Here is a 22,280-nt window from a genome sequence, read left to right as displayed (position 1 = left end):
ATCAAACTAAAATCGAAATTTTCAATAGCAATTTCCACGATTAAATAAAATTAATTTTCAACTTTCCTGAAGTTCAGAGGAAAGAAGCTTTGAAATCAGCGATATTTAGAAAAAAAAGTATCTATTTTAATATTCCCTCGGAGCTCGTACAAAAGAAACTTCCAAGTCATCAAAACACGACCTATCGTCGATGAAGTCTACTCATCGTGATTTATAACTTGTCTCCATTGTTAAAGGTTCTATGGATCATCGAAGGAAAAAGGTAAGCAGCTTTTTCTTGCGTAGAAAAAATGTTCGATAAGAATCTCGACTCTGAACGATTGCTTGTTCAAAACCATTCAAGATAGCGTTAAACGACACAGTTTGATGCGGATGGATCGATGATCCAGGGATGTGCACGCTAATCGAAGTCAGCTGCGCGTTCCTCGAGCCGGCGACGATCTCCAGAAGGCACGAGGATGGTTCAAGGAGAGGTTGCGATTGTAGAAAGCATGAAGGAAGAAGAAAAGAGCAAGAGAAAAAGGTCTGTGGGTCACTGTGCTATTCGATTACGTAACCGAATAACCTTCAGCGTTCGATTCTCGCGTATAAAACTTATTTCATACGTTTTCCCCTCGATCGATCGTGATTAGTCTCTGCGAAACGAGCCTTCTAAAATTAGCTTGTTTGTCGGTTCATTAGAATCACTGGTATATTGAATTTATCGATATGTTATTATATTTACAAAAATAATCATTTTAATATAGTTGACAGTTGGTCGATGTTCTAAATAACCAATTTGGATATCTATGTCAAGAAATTCTGGCAGCAATGCTGTCGTTTGAAGCAATAACTCAAAACTGTAAGCCACTCGTGTCTAAAATTTATCTGAAAATTTATTTCATTAGCATAATGTACTAGAACATTTTAAAAACTACTCGGCGTTGGGGTATCTTCGATCATAAAGAAACGTTTCTCTAATTTTTTCCAACACGATCGTTCGATAAATAAAATCACGAAATAACCCTAGAGATTGTACTTCTGCGATAATAGGAATAGCGTGGACATTCGTAGTTAAGAGATAAGGGTTGATGGGTGAAAGGATCAAAGAAATGAAAAAAAGAAAGTGGAGAGATAAATGATGGCGAAGAATGTTTCTTTTTATTCCTTTCCAACGTCTTCGTGGAAGATTGAAAGTAACGCATAACAAAACTTTAATTCTATAAATCATCATCGTACAGAACCACGAGCTTATCCACCGACAAACAACAATTGATCAATCAACGACTGACAGTTGTCAGACAGAAAAGTGAAAAAGGCGAATCAAACATCGAAGATGAAAAGTCAAGCGAGTAGCCGAAGGATCAAGGTTCCAAGCAACACTTTCTCGACCATTATTTTTGCAACTGCATAGGTTAGTGGGAAAAGACTGGAGAAAATAGGAAAAGAAAAAAGACAGGAGGATAAAAAGGAGAAGAAAATAAAGAGACGGCGTGCATAGGATCGTGAACTACGAAAACTGGTTTTCCCAGACTCCCTGTATTCATTGTACGGGTGAACGTGTGCCCCCGTTGGCATCCCAGCGTGTGCATCTCGTCAAGGACTCGGAGCTTAGAACGCGTTTAGAAATGCCGTGGATAACGCTGTTGGGGAACAGCAATCGCTATCTACCGTAAGCCTTGCAATTTGTAATAATTTGTAACTTGCCGTGAAACGAAGTAGAAACGAAAAACCATTTATCTTCTGGTTGCTAGTTTAAGCTGTTAGATTCGAGCGAAGATATCTTTAGCGGTTGCGAATTTATTACGTAATTAGGAGATTTTTTTCATAGTAAAAAAATCTGGTAAGGGACGATTAAGAATCTTTTTTAATAGTTTGAGAAATTATTTCTGACAGCCGGACATTTCTTAATAACTGGGAAAAGATTGCTATTTGTACGAATCTCTTCGGCTGAACGTTTGTTACGTATTTAGAAGGCTTTTCTTTTAGTATAAAAATTGTTCACGACTTAAAAATTAGATACGCAATACCCGAGAAATTTTTAATCACCGAAAGTCTGACATTTTGTTATTAAGAAATTTCGTAGTTTTTGTAAAACGACATGCATCCGCTTATTGGAGGAATGTCTTTAGAATAAAAATTATGAAACCGATGATCGAAACGAAACTAACGCCAAGAAAGGATAAAATAAAAGACGCTTGCGTGATTAAGTTCGCAGGAGCACAAAGACCTGGTGATTCACGGTTTCACATAGCTGATTTCTATCGGTCGCGTTTCTATCGATCCCACGAAACTTCAGGGCCGTTGCCAGATTAAATAAGGAAATAGCTACTTCCTAGTCGTTAATCACGAGACACGTGTTCACGTGAACGCGTGCATTACGAGCTACTCGAACGTTCCGCTCGTTTATCAAGAAAAACGAAGTCGAAGATTAATACATTTCATCTTATAGCCGAAGATGATGTAAATCTCTCTCTCTCTCTCTCTCTCTCTCTCTCTCTTCCTTAGCCTGAGTTTATTGCATTCGCGTACCACTTTCATTAATATGAAATTCCATTGGTGATATATCGAAAGGTCCTTAATAAAATGTTGTATACATTCCAGATGAATTTTCTCGTGTTCCTCGATTTATACTTTCAATTTTAAGCCTCGTTCGGATTACTTAGGTTGCTTGAATTCAAGCGATCTAACCTCGTGCGGATATTCGATGGAAACACAAAGTGGAGTGAAAAAATTACGTATTTTTTGCAGTCTGAAATTCGAAGTATTTCTACATCTAAAACGCACGTGGCTCTGGTTTAAAGTTAGATCGATCCATATCGTCGTTCAACGCTTGAATTTACAACCTAGCTCTATCTCTTCCACCAGCAGCACTGGCTCCGTTTTCGCTCAGTTGCCTCGGATCCGACGATGATGTTTCTCATCGATTAGCATATCATGTTTCATCATTAACATTCGTGCTACATGCCAGTCTGCGAAACGTTTCGCGTATTACGGACGCAACTTTCCGGACCGTAGCTGAATATCTCTTCCTCCGCGACCACTCGGTTGCTTCATCGATCCTCCTTTCCATTCGAACGACCCCAGAAATTTCGTTCTAACGAAAAGCCACGGTGTGTAATCTTCGATTGGTCCAGACTCGCAAAAAAAGAGCAGGAAAAAAGCGTACAAAGAAGAAATCTGACGGTAATGGAGGATTTTTGTGCAATTCATCGTCATCATCGTGTCTACATCAAGATTCTTTCCATACGTACGTTATTTCTAACGACGCCACTGTGTTCTTTTGGCCTATTTAGAAGTTCACCAGTGAGCCAAGATTTGTTAATTGCAATTAGAAACGACTTACAACATTCTTAATGCGAAACACCGTTCCTCTGATTCGAATCTCATTGTTTTCCTTTTTGCACATCGAGATATATCGACGTTATCCTAAGTAATCTCGGTTTCTCAATTTCTTCGCTCTTTTCCTTCATCGACCAATCTAAGCCACCAAGTCCAAGACGTCGTAAGTCGCGACTGTCTCGAGAAAGTAATTAAATTTAACAAATACTCCTCTTATTAGATATCATTCTCCACACGAACTGACTAAAAAAAATAGAATAAATTACTCGATGATACCCGAAACGGCACGAGTTTACAGCTTTACGAACCTTTTTACAAAAAAAAAACATCGTTATCTAACAATGTTGAAAATATAACCACAGCGAAGACGTACGTATGTACGTACGTACAAAGAATATTCGCGGAAAAAATTAACAAGATAAATAACGTATTAAAAAAGATAGACAAAAGAAACTAACTTTCTCGAACCATTCATCGGTGAATTTGAACCGCTTTGGAATTCGTGGCTTCGATTGTTCGATATATTTCAAAGCGAGGCTAGGAATTTAGGATTTATTCGACGTGTCCTAACGAATGACTGAAACACACGATCGTATGCGTTATTAAACGTTATCTGCAACAAGTTCGCGTTATCTCGGGATTTATTGATCCCGACTGGCGAACAAATACTTCTCTAAATCCTCTTCGGCTACGTTATTCGACGTTCGTCGAAGAAACGTGTCGAGATAAAGGCGAAGCAAGGGATACCCGATGGGAACACAGGTCTCGATCGATCTCGATATCAAGAAGGACGTTTGGTCTACGCAAATCCTTTGTTTCGTAGATATTGGTTATTGAGAACAGATCACGTCACGAATTTATCTCGCGCGTTTCCCTACCACCGATTTCGCGGAATCTCGTACATTCTCGTTCGCGAACATATTAGGACACCTTCTACCTTAGTGCAAAAAGTGATAATTAACGTTAGAATTACTAGAATATTCGAATTGACCAATTGGTAATCTTGTATAGCAGTGTCACAGATCTTTTTATAGAAATATTCCAGATAATGGTTCTTTTGTGGATTTGAATAATATTCTAGTAGAACATCTAAATATAAGTCTGCAGCTTTTTCTTGCATTATATACAGATATATCTTTCTATATACCTTTCGTTTTAATTTCAATAAGCTTCGTGCCGATCGAACTTATCCAACTATCCGATATTATAATTATATCGCTAATTACATTTACCTGCTTTCGAAAAAATTGCAACGTTTCAAACGACCACGTTTAGACAAAATAAACAGCAGACACTAGATGAATAAACAGCGGATACAAGAGAAGAGATACTTTGCAATAATTACTGTCTAAGATATGACAACGATATTTCAAATCAATCCGTTGCATTAGAATTATATCGCGTACGAGCGACTGATGGACAAACGGCGTACATGAAAATAATTTTTATCGATAAAGTGGAATCAATGCGATTGTGCCGTGGTTTGCGGTATGCAGCGTGGCTCTAACGCAATAGCGCGTCCCGCGAAGTAATTTCGCCGGGGACGTCGATAACCTTTTACCGCGCAAACTGCAAATTTATTGACCACCCGGTGTATCCTCGCTTAGCTCAGGAATAAATAAACGTGTTGCGCAAACGTGCCACGCTAACAACGATAGGGAGAGAATGCAGCAGCCGGTGGTAGTTGGGCAAAGGGGTGGAAGGACGAGAGACGAGAATTATTTGGCAAGCAACGTTAAGACCGCGTAAATAATTCAGGCAGCCGTGCGAGATACCGGTAGAAGCAAATGAAGTAGAAGCGGAGAAACAAAGAATCCCTCCAAAATTCTGCCTTATGAGAGAGACGTATACGTGGCTTACGTTGCGGAAGAATCGGCGATTTCATAATGGCGTGTTTTAAAAGTAATTCGAGTTTTTCATAGGTGCTTCCGTGGTACGATGTTTCGTGATTTTCTAAAGCTTCGCTTTGGTTTTAGAGGAATTAAGAGGAACGACGAATTCTTTTTCGTTATTTTGTCGAAAATACGGTACAAAATTCGTTGGGACGTATCTTGCCGAATTTTACGCTAAAAGCCGAGAGGTTCAAGGTTTGTGTCGTGTCGACGAACATGACATACAGGGCATTTTTCGTGGAAAGTTACTCGGCCACGTGAACGATACTTTCATCGTGAGTTTTACGAGCGCGAGCCATTTTTCGTCGCCCCCTTTTAGAGCTGTCGCTGTCAGCCGATATTTTCGTGGAGGCCGTAAAACGATGCGTAAAGCGTGTTTTCACTTCTACACGGACCTTGTAACGCGGACCTTGAATACACTGCAGACCCAAACGAACTATATTTTTGCCATTAAATTTGATCCACCTGTTCAAAAATTAGCAATTCGATCGTAATTAGTAATTAAATTCGTGTGATTTTGGACACAAGAATTGAAGGAACAGAATCGAGATTTCTTTCACTAAATATTATAACGAATACTGTATTTTAAACGAGAGTAGGATATTTCACTTGCAAATTTTTCATAAGTTGTTCGTAAGTTCCATAAATTATTTTAACGTTTTATACGCGTTACTCGGTATATTTCCCGCAAACGCATAAATTTTAACGATCATTGCGAATTGCATTCTCCTCGAAAGACTGAAGATTTTACCATTATTGCCGATCTTTCTTTTTCCAAAGTAATAGAAATTCAAGACACGAATGGCCCCATGTACATGCCTCTCCTCTCCAAAGAACTCTCCATTTAAAGAAAGGTGGAAACAATGGTTAGAAAACTAAATATCGATGAAAGTAGACCAAACCAGGCAAATTCGGGCCACGAGAATAACCAATCGCGTCGAACAAACTCGAAAACGATCGCTCATCTTCTTCCTCTCGATCTCTCGTGAAAAACCGCAAGTAGTAGTCTCTGATTGGATGGCGCGAGACAAGGAAGATCGAGACGAAGTGGAATGCCACGGTCCCCTCTCGTTCTCCACGAACAGACGGAAGGAATGGAACCCCTTGTTCTCCGTCTATTTTACGACGTAGGGAAGGTGGCAGCACCATCCGGATGGTGAAAGTCCTTCGACGAAGAGGAAGGAGTGGTGGTGCACATATAGAGGGGCGAGAGGGCGCGGCTTGTCCAGACGCTCTTTGTCCTGACAACGACGATGACGGCGACGACGACGACGGCGGCAGCGGCCACGATGTCGCCAAAGTTCCTGTTCCTTCTTGGATCTCTCTTTCTGTTTGCCGGTGAGTACACACTGTTGCTACGTCTTCCTTATTTCCGTTTGCCCCTGTTCTATTCATCTGTATCGAACATCGCAACAAATTGGTTTCTCGATATTTTTAGAAAGTTCGATTCAAAGAACGTTTAAGCTTTGGATTAAGATTCGAAAAAGTATCTTAAAGTTTGAATTTAGATGGAAGTTGGAAGCGTTAGGAGTTGGAGGATTAAATTCCGAAGAGTTCATAGAAGTTTGATGGCAATTGAGATTGGACGATGTCGGATTTTAAATAATTGATTTGTTCGTTAAAGAGTTTTAGTAGAGCAGAAGATTCGATAACGTTGGAAACGTCGTGTTTAGGGTGAAAGTTTGATCGGAAGATGGAGAATCTTTGATGATAAACACGATTTCTCGTCAAAGAGAAACACCTGGCCTTCTAGGCACCGATTCTTCGAATGCCTGTTACAGGTGAAAGTTGCTTTCGACGTTTACAGAATTTCCTTCGGACGAAACGAGTTTCCACGAGAACTTTCCGTTCGAGGATCCCTCGTAGTTTAACGTTATCGTTCCTTGGTTCTTCCCAATAATATACAATCCGTGCTACGCTTCAATTTCAATGCAAAATTTCTATTGTAATTTTAAGATAGACGACTTTCGCGTTCTTCTAACTTTCCCCGATGGACGGAAAATTGTTTAATTTTTATAAGTATCCCCATTGATTAAAACGTTCTATTTATTAAAAGAGATTTAAACGTAATTAATTGAAAAACGTCGCGATAGTTTCACAATATAGTTTCACAATAGACGACTCGAGATCGATAGGTTCTTCGGCGCCATGAACGTTCTGGTGACTTCAACGATCGAAGCCGCGACAAGACATGTCAAACGGCTCCTTCAGTACAGCTACGTCAATTCGATCGCGACACCTCTACTGGTTAATGCCAAACTGACGATCGAAAGATCTTTTTTCAATACAAAATCGAAACTCTTCGATCCTAACAAACTTGAAACGTTCGAAACAATTTCGATATTATTCCCAAAAGACGACTATTCGAAAAGTAAACTTCTCGACGATAAAATAAAATTCGCACACTTCAAGAAATAATTCTCTTATCGTCTCGTTGATAAGATGAGATTCGTAAGACCATTTCGACCGATGCAAAAGTTTTAACAAAGACAAGTTGTCCGGAAGTGGCGTTGATCACGATTACGGATCACGATTCGTGGTCGTGGATGAAGAAGAAGGCACGTTCGAGACTTGTTCGAACAAGGATGCTCGATTATGGCAAGAGGGGTAGAGGGAGAGACAGCCAGAACCTACTTTAGAGAACCACTGTCGCTTCTCTCCCCACTCGTGTCTCGTTGCCCTGACATTTCCAAGACTTTCTACTTCTACGGGGGTTCACCGACCCCGTCGTATTCGGTTTACGATCTCTAGAGATCGTGGCTTCCAACGATCGCGACATTTTCCTTATACGATCCTCGCAATACCGATCTATGCCCTTCTTACTCAAATGTCACGCGAACCGCTCTGTCGGTGACGTTTCCTTCTTTTATTCTTCCAATTTAATTGCGGAGGTCCGTGAAAATAACAAGCAGTAGGTGCGTGCTCCCTAGACGGTGTCCATTAAGATTCGGATATTTCCGATCGAGAGACGAGATTATTTTCACGTTCCATTTACGTGTTTCCGTCTATCAAGATCGACGAGAAAAAGAAGGAAAGAGGAAACACGAGCGAGAAGTAAATTAAGTATTTTTTAACTTGCCAACGCTTTTACAAAAGAAGGAAAACTAGGAACTTGCACTTAATCGTGTCTAACCTAACTTGTCGTTAGATTCTTTAATGGGACGAAGAAAGGAAGGAGCGATGTTGCGAAGTCACGTTAGAGATTGTGCTCGTGGATCGAGAAACGTTTATGTAATCGATGATAGAAAGTACGTAATTGTTAGTGGTCAAAGCCGGAGAACGAGGCGTGGTATCTCTTTGCTTTCGAAGATCGCTTTTATTCGAGATCAGAAACGCTGAAAGCAAGTTTTACGATTCTACTTAAACACCAGAAGTAGCGAATCCGTTAAAGCGACGGATTTCAGTTTTCTTCTTTCTAGAATTGCTAAGAACGTGTAAATTCCCACTTTTACTTTTAAACGAAAGCTATATATATATATTCATTAAAGGATTTCTTGATCGTTTAACAGCGTTTTTTAATTTCCAGGAACGCAGGTCAGAGCGCAAGACGAGGAAGGGGCTGATGGAATTGACGCAAATGCCGAGGAATTATGCCAGGACAGGCCAGGAGACGAATACTTCCGGTTGAACGTCGAAGGAGACTGCCGTGACGTCGTGAGGTAAATTTCCATCAAATCGTCGTACCTAATTCTTATTTTTAAATCGTCGTCTTTCAAATCGGAGAGAAACATTTCGAATAAAAAGAATACGTCACGATCCTTCGTAATGTCGATTCTGCAGCGCGTAAGTAACGCCGAAGGTCAGTGAAGTTAACGGTAGAAGCGATATTTACGAGAAAGATCGATCGCGGAGGATCGGACGGCGAATTCCTGTCTTGAGTTCCTTCGCGATCGAATTCCGCGTCGGAAGGTTCAAGGCGAGCCTGATACCAGATACAGGACTCGCCTTCCAGCCGATGACGACAGACGGTGTATCCTGACTCATTCGAACGGATAAACTATTTCATCGTCAAGGACACACGGGCAAACATATTCTCAGAACAAGAACGCAAGATCCTGTCGCGGAACGTCGCGTATCCTGCAAGAATTCGACGAGTTTTTGCGAATCGTAAAACGTTATTTTGATTCTTTTATGTTCGCTCGTCCTTTTATACGGATTATATTACTACCTTTTTTTTATAGAATTCTTTAGGAAAGATTTATTCGCTTGGTTCTAGTGAGAATTCCATCGCGAGCCTCGTGAATCTGTTTTTATTTCCGTTTTTATCGACTTTTGCGTGGGTTCGTTTATTGACAAAATAGCACTAGATTCTACGCGTAGCAGGTACAGTGGGCGTCAGTCAGTATGCAGCCCATTGAATCTTTTGTATTTCGTTCACGATCGATGACAGACATTCGTTAAAAATAGATTTATTTTAGACTTTCTTTTTTACTGTTTCGTAATGTTCGGTACAATCTATTTGGATTTCTACCATAGCCAGATAATTTTACGATCAACTGTACATCGTATATCAGATACTATAAACTGTAAGAGGATTACAGCTCGTTACACGTGACGAAATATATTCCCATTCGATGTGACGAATACTCGGCAAAAATAATAGCATCGATAAAAAGAATAACAGCGAGGGATTTTTTAGCAGGGTTTTAAATATTTTTTAAATTGCAAAGAGTTAAACTTGAATCGCAGATGCGACAAAGCGAGCGAGATTGGAGTGACCAGATTGGCGACCGTACGATGCCCAACAGGTCTGGCATTCGACATCGAGCGTCAAACGTGCGACTGGAAAACGAACGTGAAGAACTGTGACCAACTCGAGAGTAAGCGATTCCTTTTGATTGCTAAGTTTAACTGAGCGATTTGCTTTCTGTCCGACACGAACAGGTGCACGAAATCCGGCCTGAAGCAAATCACGTGTCCCAGTGGACTGGCCTTTGACTTGGACAAACAGACCTGCGACTGGAAGGGCAAAGTCACCAACTGTGACAAGCTCGAGAGTAAGTCGATGTATCGACCAGGTTGAGCCGACGTACCTGTCTCCGTTTCCGGTGTATCTGTTCCTCGGGGAATGCGTTTATAATTTGTTTATAATTTGTTCGACGGTTGTAATTTACGCTTCTTTTTCCCATCGATTAATTTTCTATATAATCGAGGAACAGAAAAGTAGGGATAGGTCGGTTAAACGCACTTCCCTTGGAAAGAACACCATTTTGAGAAGATTTTTCTTTCCTCCTTCTATTAAGGACGATGAAAAATGTTTCATAAGATACGGAGAAGGCCGGTTCCTTCGTAGATTCGCAACGTAGCCCGCACCATTCGTAAGGTAGTACTAACGCACGATTATTCTCGCGCACGTTTGAGATTCATCCACGATCCTTCTCGTCTCCGAAAGAATAAAATGAAAAGAAAAGAAACAGAAACGAAGACAAACGATCAACGTCGTCCTTCGCATCTTTTCATTAACTCTCTGCGTATCGTTCTGTTTCTTGAAAATTTTACTTTCTTACCATCGAGTTCGCGCTGTCGAATTTTATCAACGAATTAAGAATTAATTTTTTGCTTTTAATATCAATGTTTCGTTGATTCTTAAACAAGTATGTAAATCTCGGATTAAAATGAGAAAAGACTGGACTAACCAAGAACGAATATTCTTTCGCAAACTAAACGAAATTCTAATGATACAATATCGAAGTGCATATAAAGTTGGAACGGAAATACCTGAAGCTTAAACGCTCAATGAAATCGAGTTTTCTATACTTTCTAAAGTCACGCAAAAGCGATTCATTCGCAAGTTTGCTGAAATTTTTCCACCTCGTCACGGTATCTCGTAGTTACGCGAACGGCACAAGCGCGAACGTTCGATACGTTCGCCGCAGTGAAAATACACGACCATTACATGCGAGACCACTTTCGAGACGTTGTAATCTCCAGTCCGGCCACTTTCGATTCGCGGCACAGAGACTGGTTTCGATTTTGAGCGAAAGTGCAACTCGGGAGACGAGAAGCTCGTGCCTCGAGCGCGATCTAACCCAGTTTCCAGCTCATCGATGCTCTCTTCCTCATCGATTCACGCAATTTTCTCGATTCACGTCGCATCACTAACACCGCGAATATAACAAGCTTCGTCCATCTCGCCGATTCTGATCTAGTTGCTTTCTAAACCGTTTAAATTTATTCATTAAGACATTCCGTGCCATCGATATCGTTCGAATTTCAAAATTAAACGATTCAACAAAAAGGAAGATCGTTACGCTCGTTCGACGATCAAATTTTCCAAAATATCTGGCATATCTGGATCCAATCGCGTAAAAGATACCGAAAGAAAAATATTCAAAGATTCGCCGTTCGTGTCGACCATTAATTCTAGATTCAACGTGAAAATAGAGTTATTCCGTGCTTCGATACGTCGCGTATATCGATCTCCCGAAAACGATCCTCGGCACGCAATGACTTTTCAGCTTTATAGAATTCACGCTCACACGCTGTTGCACCTGTACATATCGACACCATATATACATACTACATACTCACACATCGACAGACGCACGATTCTTTCTCTTCGCGATCGCTCCAGGTACGAGGTAGCACGTTCTCAATCGCTGATCTCGCTCCTATTTTCTCTCTCCATCTCCCCCTCCCCCACTTTCTGTCTCTCGTCTATCTGTCTCGCTATACATACGCATATATCGCTCTTTCTCTTTTTCTCTTTCTTTCTCCCGTTATATTCTGTCTCTGTCTCTCTTGCTCTGTCTGTCCACATCCAGATCGGTTTCGCTTCGACGATCTGGCCTCCTTAGAACGGCTCCTTGTTATTTAGTCGACTCGTTCGCTTTTACCGCTCGAAACCTGTGCGAAGTATTCGAGCGATCGATCATATTAATTCTCTCCTTCCCTCTTTCTCTCTCTCACCGGATTAATCTCATCTTACCCCGTTGCGAACGCAGCGTTTTCCAGCTGCCGATCTCTATCTTCCTCTGTTCTCGCGCTGCAGCCACTTTTTTTTTTTATTTCGCGCACTCGTTGTCGTCGCAATCGAGTCGAATTCCTCCGCTTCCGTTTCGAAGCGCGCGTCTCACGCGAGACCCGTTTGCTCCGATTTGGTTTCGCGCGAGAAAAGAAACAGGCGACTGCTCATTTTCAAGGAAATGCAAATGGCGCTTGGTCCGATCATCGAATCGTTCGCGCTTCAAACGGCGTTAAGTTTTATTTGCGATCAGAATTTGACAGATCGATTCACTTTGCACGGTGTTAAGCTTAATTTACGAGGAGAATTTTGTAGATTGTATCTACTAGAAAATCTACAAACGTTTATGACGTTTGCTTTTTCTTAGACAATTCTCGTTTCCAATGTTTGGATCTGTCTGGATTGGAACCGTACCGTGAAAATATTTAGAAAGTTTATCGCTACCAGACAGCTCTATAATATTCGAGAACTTTATGTATATTGAAAATTTGTATTCGTCGTACGTACCGTGAATTATCGATCTATTTACTTTACAGCCGATTGATTTTAATACACGGTACAACCTCGTTCCTGTGTTCTGCCTTTCGAGCGTCAATGATCGTAACAATATATCCTTGTTGCGTCAGAAACTATTAAAAAATGACCGATTTTTAATAAACTCGTAATTTCAAGCGAACTAAAAAGCTCGGTAAAGAAATATTACCTCTAATTAGAATAACTGAAACGAAAAAGGCGTAGAAGGTAAAAGAGAAGAATTACAGAGTTAATAATTCAACCGCGAACATTATCTTGTTTCTTTTATGTTTCCAGCAAACTGCATTACGAGTTGAAAGCGCAGTGCCGCGAATGAAATTAAATCGGACCAGTCTCGTGTGCTCTCCGTCTATTTTTTTTTCTCTCTCTCTGCTCGCCATGTGTATGCGTGTACCTGTTTATACACGCGCCTGTACGTGCATATCTACGCGTGTATTGGTCCACTTGCAATTCTCTTTTCTCGCGCTCGTTCTCTCGACGCGTGGCACGTCGAGGCACCGTCTCACTTTTTATTTCTCCGCTGCCTGTTTTCGCCTTTCGCAACAGTCCATCTCTTCACCACGTATCTCTATTCTCTCTCATTATTATCTCAACAGTGCCTGCGTGTGTGTGTGTATCCATATTTCTTCTCATTTTATTTACAGCGACTCGCGAAAGTATTCGAAGATTTAGCATAGAAAATATTTATGAACATATTACGTATATTATACAGAATATTTCGTATAGTGTACATGATATATTCAGGAGAAGTTTTTATAAATATTCGGATACTTTCGTAAGTCGGTGTCTTTATTCGTAATAAATCATGGAATTAGCTACGTGCGAATCGCTGCGAGCCAACGATACAAACGATACTCTCGACGTGAACTCTTCTCGTGATGGGCAACGTTAGCTCGTCGATGTTTCGTCTCTCCAACACTCCGGCTGTCGCCATTTCGTGTCTTTCGTTCCGTCGTATTCCCAACGATCTTGAAGGTTTCTCGAGCAAAGAATTCGCCGGAGAAATCTGCGATTCTTTTCAGAAGATCTTCAAGACCGATTCACGAGGATTTTCTTTTATTAAATTTTCTAATTCGTTTCCTTCGTCACGCCCATCACGTCGGTTCTGCTACGCTTTTCCAGTCGCGAGACGACTAGAAATCAGAGGGAAGTTCCTCGAACGAAAAGGAATTGAAGAGGGGCTAACGAAAAGGCCGGTTGAACGCAGTGGCGTAGGAACTGTTAACGCAAGGCCAAACCAAATCCTCTGATAAATTGCTTGATACCTTCGTGATTTAACCTGTGCCGTGAATAACAGCACATCGTTGTATATCCTTTACAAATAGCCAGAATAACGACGAATAAATAACGCGAACAAACAGAAACGAGTAAGAAACATGGAATCTCGCTATAGTATTCCAAAGTTAATTTCGTTACATTCACGATCGAAGACAATCACGAGGGTGTTAAGAAAGCTGTCCACGTCTGTACGTAAAGTCCACATGTACATAGATACCAGATTACACTGGCAGGAAACCGTAACTGGACGTACAAGATGTAATTAGTCCGATACTTAATATCCAAGCTGGCGAGGTACCGTAGCTTTGGGTCACAATTAATCCCGCACAGTAACAACCTTTAACCCTACCAAAGATTTTCCATGCAGAAAATAAATCGATTATTCTAATATTATAGTATCCCATCCCGTAAGTAGTTTTAACTACGACACCTATTATTTCCGTCGATAGAGGGTTAATCGATTTCTTCGGGAATATATTTCTCCAAGTAGTGTCACAGGTTCCTGCGCCACTGGTGAGCGCGCCACGATCTTTTGTACATAAATTGGGCAAAAGTAAAAGTAGAAGTTACAGCTATGGTGAACGCCAATGGTCCCGTAGTAGCGATTGGTTGTCGCGTATAAGCCGACAAGTCGGCCCGTTAACGAGGATTACGTTTGCAGAGCCGCGTAAGGTGTTGCCCATCCTGAGGACCGACGAACCAGTCTGCCCCGAAGGGAAATTGTCGTGCGGTAACGGCGAGTGCGTGGACAAGGAGCTCTTCTGCAACGGTAAACCCGACTGCAAGGACGAATCCGACGAGAACGCGTGCAGTAAGTGTCGATTTAATCGATTCGCGATCGCAATCCGCGCTTCTTTTGGTCACAAGTGCGGATAGCGAGGTATAGCAATCGGTGACTTTCAGCGTCGATGCGAGGAAAATCTGTCGATACGTTACAGTGGAAACTTTGAACGTCGATCCTTTAAATTCGAATTTCCGTTTTCTTAATATCGCTTTAACGATCTCGCGAGAAAAGATGGTATAGTTGAACTTTAACGCAGTACGTTCACTACAATGAACAATGTTATACTTGTTTTACACATAATTTTATACTTTGATAATTATGCAAATTGATGTGTGTACAAATCACATACGCTCGTCGTTGACCAACAATGTATCAATACTACGCGTAGTTTTAATTTTTCTATGAAAATTGAACATCAGAGACGTACGTCCTCTCTCGAGAGTCTTAAGACTCGCGTTAGCTTCAAAATTCCTCGATGATCGTTTATTAACCTTCGCCACATCTTCCCCCGCAGCTGTGGAAACCGATCCAAATCGCGCGCCAGACTGCGATCCAACGCAATGCGTGCTCCCCGACTGCTACTGTTCCGCCGATGGAACCAGGATCCCCGGAAACATCGAGCCGTCCCAGGTACCCCAAATGATCACGATCACTTTCAACGGAGCCGTGAACGTAGATAACATCGACTTGTACGAAGAGATCTTCAATGGCCAACGTCAGAATCCTAACGGATGCCAGATCAGAGGCACGTTCTTCGTCTCTCACAAATACACAAATTACTCCGCCGTTCAAGACCTTCACCGTCGTGGTCACGAAATCGCGGTGTTCTCTTTGACCCACAAAGACGACCCACAATACTGGACCCAGGGAACCTACGACGACTGGCTGGCAGAGATGGCTGGAGCTAGACTCATCATAGAACGTTTCGCAAACATCACCGACGGTTCTATCATCGGAATGAGGGCTCCGTATCTTCGCGTGGGCGGTAACAAACAATTCGAAATGATGGCTGACCAATTCTTCGTCTACGACGCCTCCATCACGGCTTCGTTGGGTCGTGTACCCATCTGGCCGTACACCTTGTACTTCAGAATGCCACACAAATGCAATGGAAACGGTGGAAACTGTCCATCAAGATCGCATCCTGTTTGGGAGATGGTGATGAACGAATTGGACAGAAGAGACGATCCCACTTTCGACGAGTCCCTGCCTGGTTGTCACATGGTGGACTCTTGCTCGAACATTCAGACTGGAGAACAATTCGCCAGGCTCCTCAGACACAACTTTAACAGGCACTTCAACAGCAACAGGGCACCGCTTGGCCTTCACTTCCATGCCTCGTGGTTGAAGAGCAAGAAGGAGTATAGGGAGGAATTGATCAAGTTCATCGAGGAGATGTTGGCCAGGAGCGACGTGTATTTCGTTACCATGGTTCAGGTGAGTGAGTTTGATCGAGATTTGGAGGAATGTCTGATCTGCGAGGATGAAATTGCCTAGAAATACCGTGCGGTATGGGTTGGTTCAAAATTGGATAAACGGCGGTTCTAATAGCAGTTTATATTTAAAGAAATTGTATTTTGATATTTGTTTCTTGGAAAGAACTTTTCTCGAAGCTTCTTTGACTTAATTAGCATTTATTGCAAATTTTAAACGAAACCACGAAGACGGAGATACAACATATTATTTAAAAATATTATATTTCGTGATACTAGACATTTTGAATATTATTTTAAAAAATTATAAACTATTGGAAAACCTAAAAGTTATTTAAAGCGTCTTTGAGAATCGCATTGTCTTCCCTTTAAACAAGTTAAGCGGAGATTGTATTTAATTCCGGAAAGATTCGCCAAGACTGTTATTACGAGTCTCCTAGTTTATTTCAATTTATCTGCCGGTTTCAATCTTGCCGCATCACGACGTTTCTCATTCATGAGCCATCAAGCCTCGGGCTTGCTTTTATTTATTTCGCTTTGCGTCGATTTATTTTCCACTTTCAATATAGTCACGCGATACAAACTCTCTCTCTCTCTCTCTCAGCATTTCTCTGACTGCTCCACTGTATTTGTAGGATCTTGTACGATCGATTCGTAGACCACCGAAAATTACTTGTGTTAGTTTCGTTCTCGTTCGATTCTCGAACACGATTTCTACTTTGATTACTCTCATAAAATAAAAACGGTAGATTAAATGTGAGTATCTTTCTTAGTATTTCTAAGAAAATTAGAAAATTAAATGGCAGTAACATTAGATTAAATAGGTTGGTGTCAAATCAGATTTCGAGACAATTTCAAGAATGGAATTAAATATAAACAATCAACCAAATGGTTCGATAATAAGCTAACGATCTTAAACCAAGTGATAACAAATGTCTCTGATACTCAGAAAAATATGAACACCGCAAACAGGTCACTTTTGTCAAAAATGAATTTCATGCTCCGTCTGACCAAATACATTCTCGTTCTACTTACCACTAATCGAGCGAATACAAACTCGTAATACATAAATCATTTTATATTAGGGTTTGTTTGAATACAAACTAACGGGTTTTAAACGGATAACTAAAATAGCATTGCCATTTATATTTGTATCATTTATACGTCTTATGGAGAAGAATATCACAATTTAAAAACTGTTTTAATCCTCTTTCTATAGTAAACGGTACATATAAACGATGTTTCATATAGACATTCGTAAAATTCAAAAGTTATGATTCGCATCAATTATAAAACGAAATAATATTTTTTAAACAATTCGATTATTAATAACTTCCTACTTCGAATTTTCTATTTCAAGCCGAGAGAAAGACATTATTAGCCAAGTTATTTCAGCCAACATTTGCCTAGAATCTCGTCTGACTATATACCTTCTCATACCACTTGCAGGTAATCAAGTGGATGCAAAATCCGACGGAACTCTCGGCACTGAGGGACTTCCAGGATTGGAAAGAAACCTGCGACGAGAAGGGCCAGCCCTACTGTTCTCTCCCTAACGCCTGTCCCTTGACTACCAGAGAACTTCCTGGCGAAACTCTTCGCTTGTTCACCTGCATGGAGTGCCCGAATTATTACCCGTGGCTGCTCGATCCTACCGGCGACGGTTTCACCGCGAACAAATGAGCACTTCATGGTAGAGATCTATAGATCGTGTGGCGCGTGTTCCTAAGAGAGACCACGCTAAAGTAATGCATCAAAAGGCTTTTCCTTGAAGAACACGCGCCGAACCGTCGCGCGGAAAACGTGTCGCGAACGGAAATAAGAAATCTCTTAGCATAATCGACTTGACGTTGTCTGGTTGATTTCAATTTTGAAAAGAGAAACAAGTGCAGTAGGATTCTGATGTATTTTATTATATGCAGATAAGTTAGAAATTCTTCGTGAGTTGAGATGTTTTTTCTTTTTATTGTGATATTATTGGAACGGAATTTTATAAGTGGGATAACTGTTAAATTATCATTTTTGTGAGATTCTTGAGTTGCATTCGTGTTATCGTGGCAGAAGAGTATCGTGGGTCTGAGTTCCCCTAGCAAACGTTCGCGAAATGTTTCTGTGGTCGATTATGGTGATCGAAAGAAATGAAAAGAGAACGAAGAGGTTGTTTTTCCGTAGCATAGAGGAACAAGTTCTTCGATTGAACTTATTCATCTTTGTACATAACCACCGTATCCTTGCCCTTCCGATCCTTATCCCTTTCTTCTGCGGGGCGTTGTACGTATTGGTCCATCGATCGGTATCGTCGCAGCGCGCCGAACCGTGTACACTGTACACTTGGTTAACGTTAGTGCTTAAGAGACGCGTGAGAGTAATTAAGTAATTCTTAGAATCTTTATTAAAGTATTTCACAATAAACGTTGTACGAAACTGAGCACTTTTCGAATTTTTTTCCAGACCTGTTGAATATATAAAGTGATTTCGAAATCGTGATGCAATTGGCAAGCTCGTGATAAATAAGTCGAACATGTAGAATCCTTCCTGGTTGTATCACGATTAAGGAATTAGCCTGCATAAAACCGAAATTTTTTCTACCTATTCCCAGAATTTTCAAAAACCTCGACTTTTAATAACATAATTATGATAATTAATCATTTACATTCTTGTTTTCTTGAAACAAGCTTTTAATATTATACAAGAATTGATTCTTGATAATCTTAAATAAAAAAATATTTATTTACCTTATATTTTAAATAAAAAATAAAAAAGATTGAAGCATAAATTTTATTTCCTCTACGATATGATTTAGTTGCATTTTTCTCTTTTCGAACGTTTCTTCGTAACATTTCACATGGTAACCAATCTATTCGATGCAAAAAGGAAACGGTAAAAAAGTGAAAAACGAAGGAGTCAATTTCGGAAACTTTCGAATGGAAGGAAATTTAGTTATTCGACACGATACGTTCTCCACAGCCTTGAGAGTTATTGGTAGGCGCCAGCTTTAAGGTCGTAAAATGTCATTACTGACTCGTCCTTCTCCTTCCCATGGAAAACCCTGGGGGCACCTTTCCATTTTGGACAACATTCCTTTTCGATCACGAGTCCTGAATCGTCGCTTAAATAAGCAAACATTCCTTGCACTTTCTTTGAACTGACAAACAGAAATGGAATTTTTTATTTTTGTTTCTTAATAAAAATACCTTGTATTTATCTTCCAGATTTTTCTCATTTGTTTACATATTTGCTTTGTTTATTTACATTTCCTGACTTTTATTTTTGTATAATTATGTGTTCATATTTATTTAAACTTTCTCAATTTGTTTATTTAAATAACAATAAAAATTGAAATTTCAGTTTAGAAATTCAAATTTGGATCTTTTATAAAAATCGGGAGAGGGTAGGTAAAAACGTACAAGTTTGATTTTCAACTTAACAAAGTATATTTGCCCGGTACTTGTTCTATGGCAACGTTTTCCTTAAATGGAATATTACTGTTTCCCATGAAATGCATTATAAAATTGATAAAATTTCATGTGATGCATGCGTACTATTTATATGTGACCAGTTTGGCTTAATCTAAATTTTAAAGTGGACCAATCACGATGTTTCTTATCCGAACATAGTGATCAAAGAATAGAATAAAATTAAAACTTTAATACTATGGCATATACATAACATTTCACACTCGACATCTATATTCCATTCTACACGTGAGCAATGCACAGACACAATTCACATAAATGCAATAAAAGTCAAAATGAGCTGAGCCTTCTGTACCAAAATAAACCGTATAAATTGATCTTAAAGTGTAAGAAATATGTGAGAAGAGAAAGTAGCTATTTGTGTGTCCAAACAGAAACTTATTTAGAGATATCTATTTACAATTATGTTTATCAAAGAATTTATCTAATGTAGAGTAGTTACTCATCGCAGCATCACTTCATTTGTTGTAACATTAATTGAACAAACGAGGTTCTAAACGCTCGAACAATCACGCACGTGAATTATTTACTACCGAACAAATTATAGGTAGTAATATCTATTGTCACAAAAATCGTGCACACGTGTTCATAAAATCGTACAGATTATTACACCTTCCTTTCTATACTATCGATAACATTTATAAACTAAAGAAACACACCTGTGAAAGTTCGATGTATGATATTAAAAAACCCTACACAAAGTACTTGGTATTAAAGGTATATTCTCTCAGGTCATATTCCGAGATAACTACAGAAGATGAACGCTCCACAAATACTAAGAACAATCAGTATAATGACGAACCAGAATGGTAGTGTGTCTGTAACAGAAAAAATTGTCAAACGTTAAGATTGTCAAACGTTAAGATTACCAAAACGATATAAGGACGAATAAAAAGATTATTTAATTACTTACGTCTAAACGGTATGCTATGTATACAGATTTTGTTATCCACAGAAATGCTGACAACCGCAGTTTCAGTGTTACTAGCAATGGTAGGACCATCTAACTTGGTTGGTAAGAATTCTAGGCCAGTTACAAACATACTATGTGCACCAGGTACGTGCAAAGCTCTCCTCAAACTGAATGCAATGTATATATCCACGCTACCAGAGAACATTGTTCCAACTGCCACAAACTTTCCATCGTCCGAGACTGCCAAAGCAGACAGGGTTTCTTTATATGGTACCATCTTGACAACACTTCCAGACTCCACATCCCACATTTGAAGAAAACTAATATTCTTTCCAACCACTGCATTGGAGAGCATAAAGAGTTGAGCTTTTGATTTGTCCTCCTCCAGCTTCCTAAACCTACACCTTTTATACATATATTTCAATCCATTTGGGGGTGACCAAGTTAAGTCCTTGGATTTAGAACCATTGCTCACATTCCATAGAAATGCTTTGCCATCCTTTGCTATGCTTGCGATCAGTGTGCTGTCTGGACTGAAGTCTATGTCGTCTATTTCTTTCGTGTGAGCATCTAGATCATGTAGTTTATGCAATTGTGGAAATTTCCATAGCCTTATATGACCATCCGTGCCACCAGTGACCATGAATTTTCCATTTGAATTTATTCTAACGATCCTCTGAAGTGGTTCTTCCTTGCTGTAGAAATTTTTCATACTTAGAGCAATTATTTTAGGAAACTTTGCGCACTTTTATAAAAATATAGTTACCTGAAATCTGTTTGTACACTATCTGCTGGCTTTACTATCAATTGAAGTTTCTTGCTCTTAATGTTTGAATTGTCATCCTTGACTTCCTCTATCCTTTCTTCAGGCATAACAGTTTCTTCTACTTTATCTATGTTTTTTCTGTGTCTAATGCCTTCCTTAGAATTGCCACTGGCTCCTTTGACAACCTCACCATTCTTCACCCTCACCACTTTACTACTCACATCGTACAGCTGACAGTGACTCTCTTGACCAGCTGCAATCCATATCCTCTTTTGATCATTGTACGTTGTGCAATTCATAACAACACTGGGACCTGTTTCATGTCTGGTCACTTCTTCCGCAACGAACTGACATCCATTGTGAGACAATTCAAATATTTCCTGTTCATGAAAAATGATTCAATTTAAACAAATTATGAAATTACTCTCATTTTTTATATGTATGTAAGAATGACTAAAAAAAAAGGAATTCTTACAAAGCCATTAGCAACCCCAGTCTTCGAGGATCCTCCACCACCACCGACTAAGATATGCCTACCCGTCAACATTTGCAACGTATACAGCGGAAAATTCACCCTGGCCAGCAGGTCACAATTATTTCTCCTGGAAGGCATATTGTTTCCAATTACTACACCAGGACAAACGTTCTTGCTTTCGTCACTGTCGTCTAGACAGGTGTCTATTGATAGCCAAGGATCATGACTAGGCTAGAAAACCGAACTTCCGTCGAGTTTCCCAATTTTTTTACAAGTAGCGAACGACAGTTACGGGACTCGAGTCTTACTCTCGACTCACGCACGCACGCTCAACACGGTTACGATAAGTCTTTCATAAAAACAGACAACTAGACGACAAAACAGTGATGAACACGTATTCAATCCTGTACTACTTTGTTTCTTGAGCGCGCTGCAAGATGGCTA

The 22,280-nt window shown here is 40.1% G+C and overlaps 2 protein-coding genes across 3 annotated transcripts; one reads left to right on the top strand and one right to left on the bottom strand.

Moving 5' to 3' along the window:
* The first annotated feature begins 6,408 nt into the window (after positions 1 to 6,408).
* Positions 6,409 to 18,634, top strand: LOC117213976. 2 transcript variants are annotated; one of them, XM_033459726.1, is made up of 6 exons: positions 6,409 to 6,551; positions 8,740 to 8,872; positions 9,903 to 10,033; positions 14,651 to 14,800; positions 15,288 to 16,210; positions 17,656 to 18,634. In XM_033459726.1, exons 1-6 carry the CDS (start codon positions 6,467 to 6,469, stop codon positions 17,887 to 17,889), a joined length of 1,656 nt encoding a protein of 551 aa, XP_033315617.1. In that variant the 5' UTR covers positions 6,409 to 6,466; the 3' UTR covers positions 17,890 to 18,634. The 2 variants fall into 2 exon arrangements, with proteins under 2 accessions (XP_033315617.1, XP_033315618.1); XM_033459727.1 differs by lacking the exon at positions 9,903 to 10,033 and adding an exon at positions 10,098 to 10,210 and having other exon boundaries at positions 17,656 to 18,165.
* Positions 18,635 to 19,616: 982 nt separating this feature from the next.
* Positions 19,617 to 22,255, bottom strand: LOC117214009 (prolactin regulatory element-binding protein). Its single transcript, XM_033459797.1, has 4 exons — positions 21,837 to 22,255; positions 21,362 to 21,741; positions 20,596 to 21,290; positions 19,617 to 20,500 (listed from the first exon to the last, which is right to left on the bottom strand). Exons 1-4 carry the CDS (start codon positions 21,972 to 21,974, stop codon positions 20,415 to 20,417), a joined length of 1,299 nt encoding a protein of 432 aa, XP_033315688.1. The 5' UTR covers positions 21,975 to 22,255; the 3' UTR covers positions 19,617 to 20,414.
* Positions 22,256 to 22,280: the final 25 nt, after the last annotated feature.

The sequence above is a fragment of the Bombus bifarius genome, unplaced genomic scaffold, assembly GCF_011952205.1.
Source record: "Bombus bifarius isolate JDL3187 unplaced genomic scaffold, Bbif_JDL3187 scf7180000009145, whole genome shotgun sequence".
Lineage (NCBI taxonomy): Eukaryota > Metazoa > Arthropoda > Insecta > Hymenoptera > Apidae > Bombus > Bombus bifarius.
This window is presented reverse-complemented; position numbering and strand designations above follow the sequence as displayed.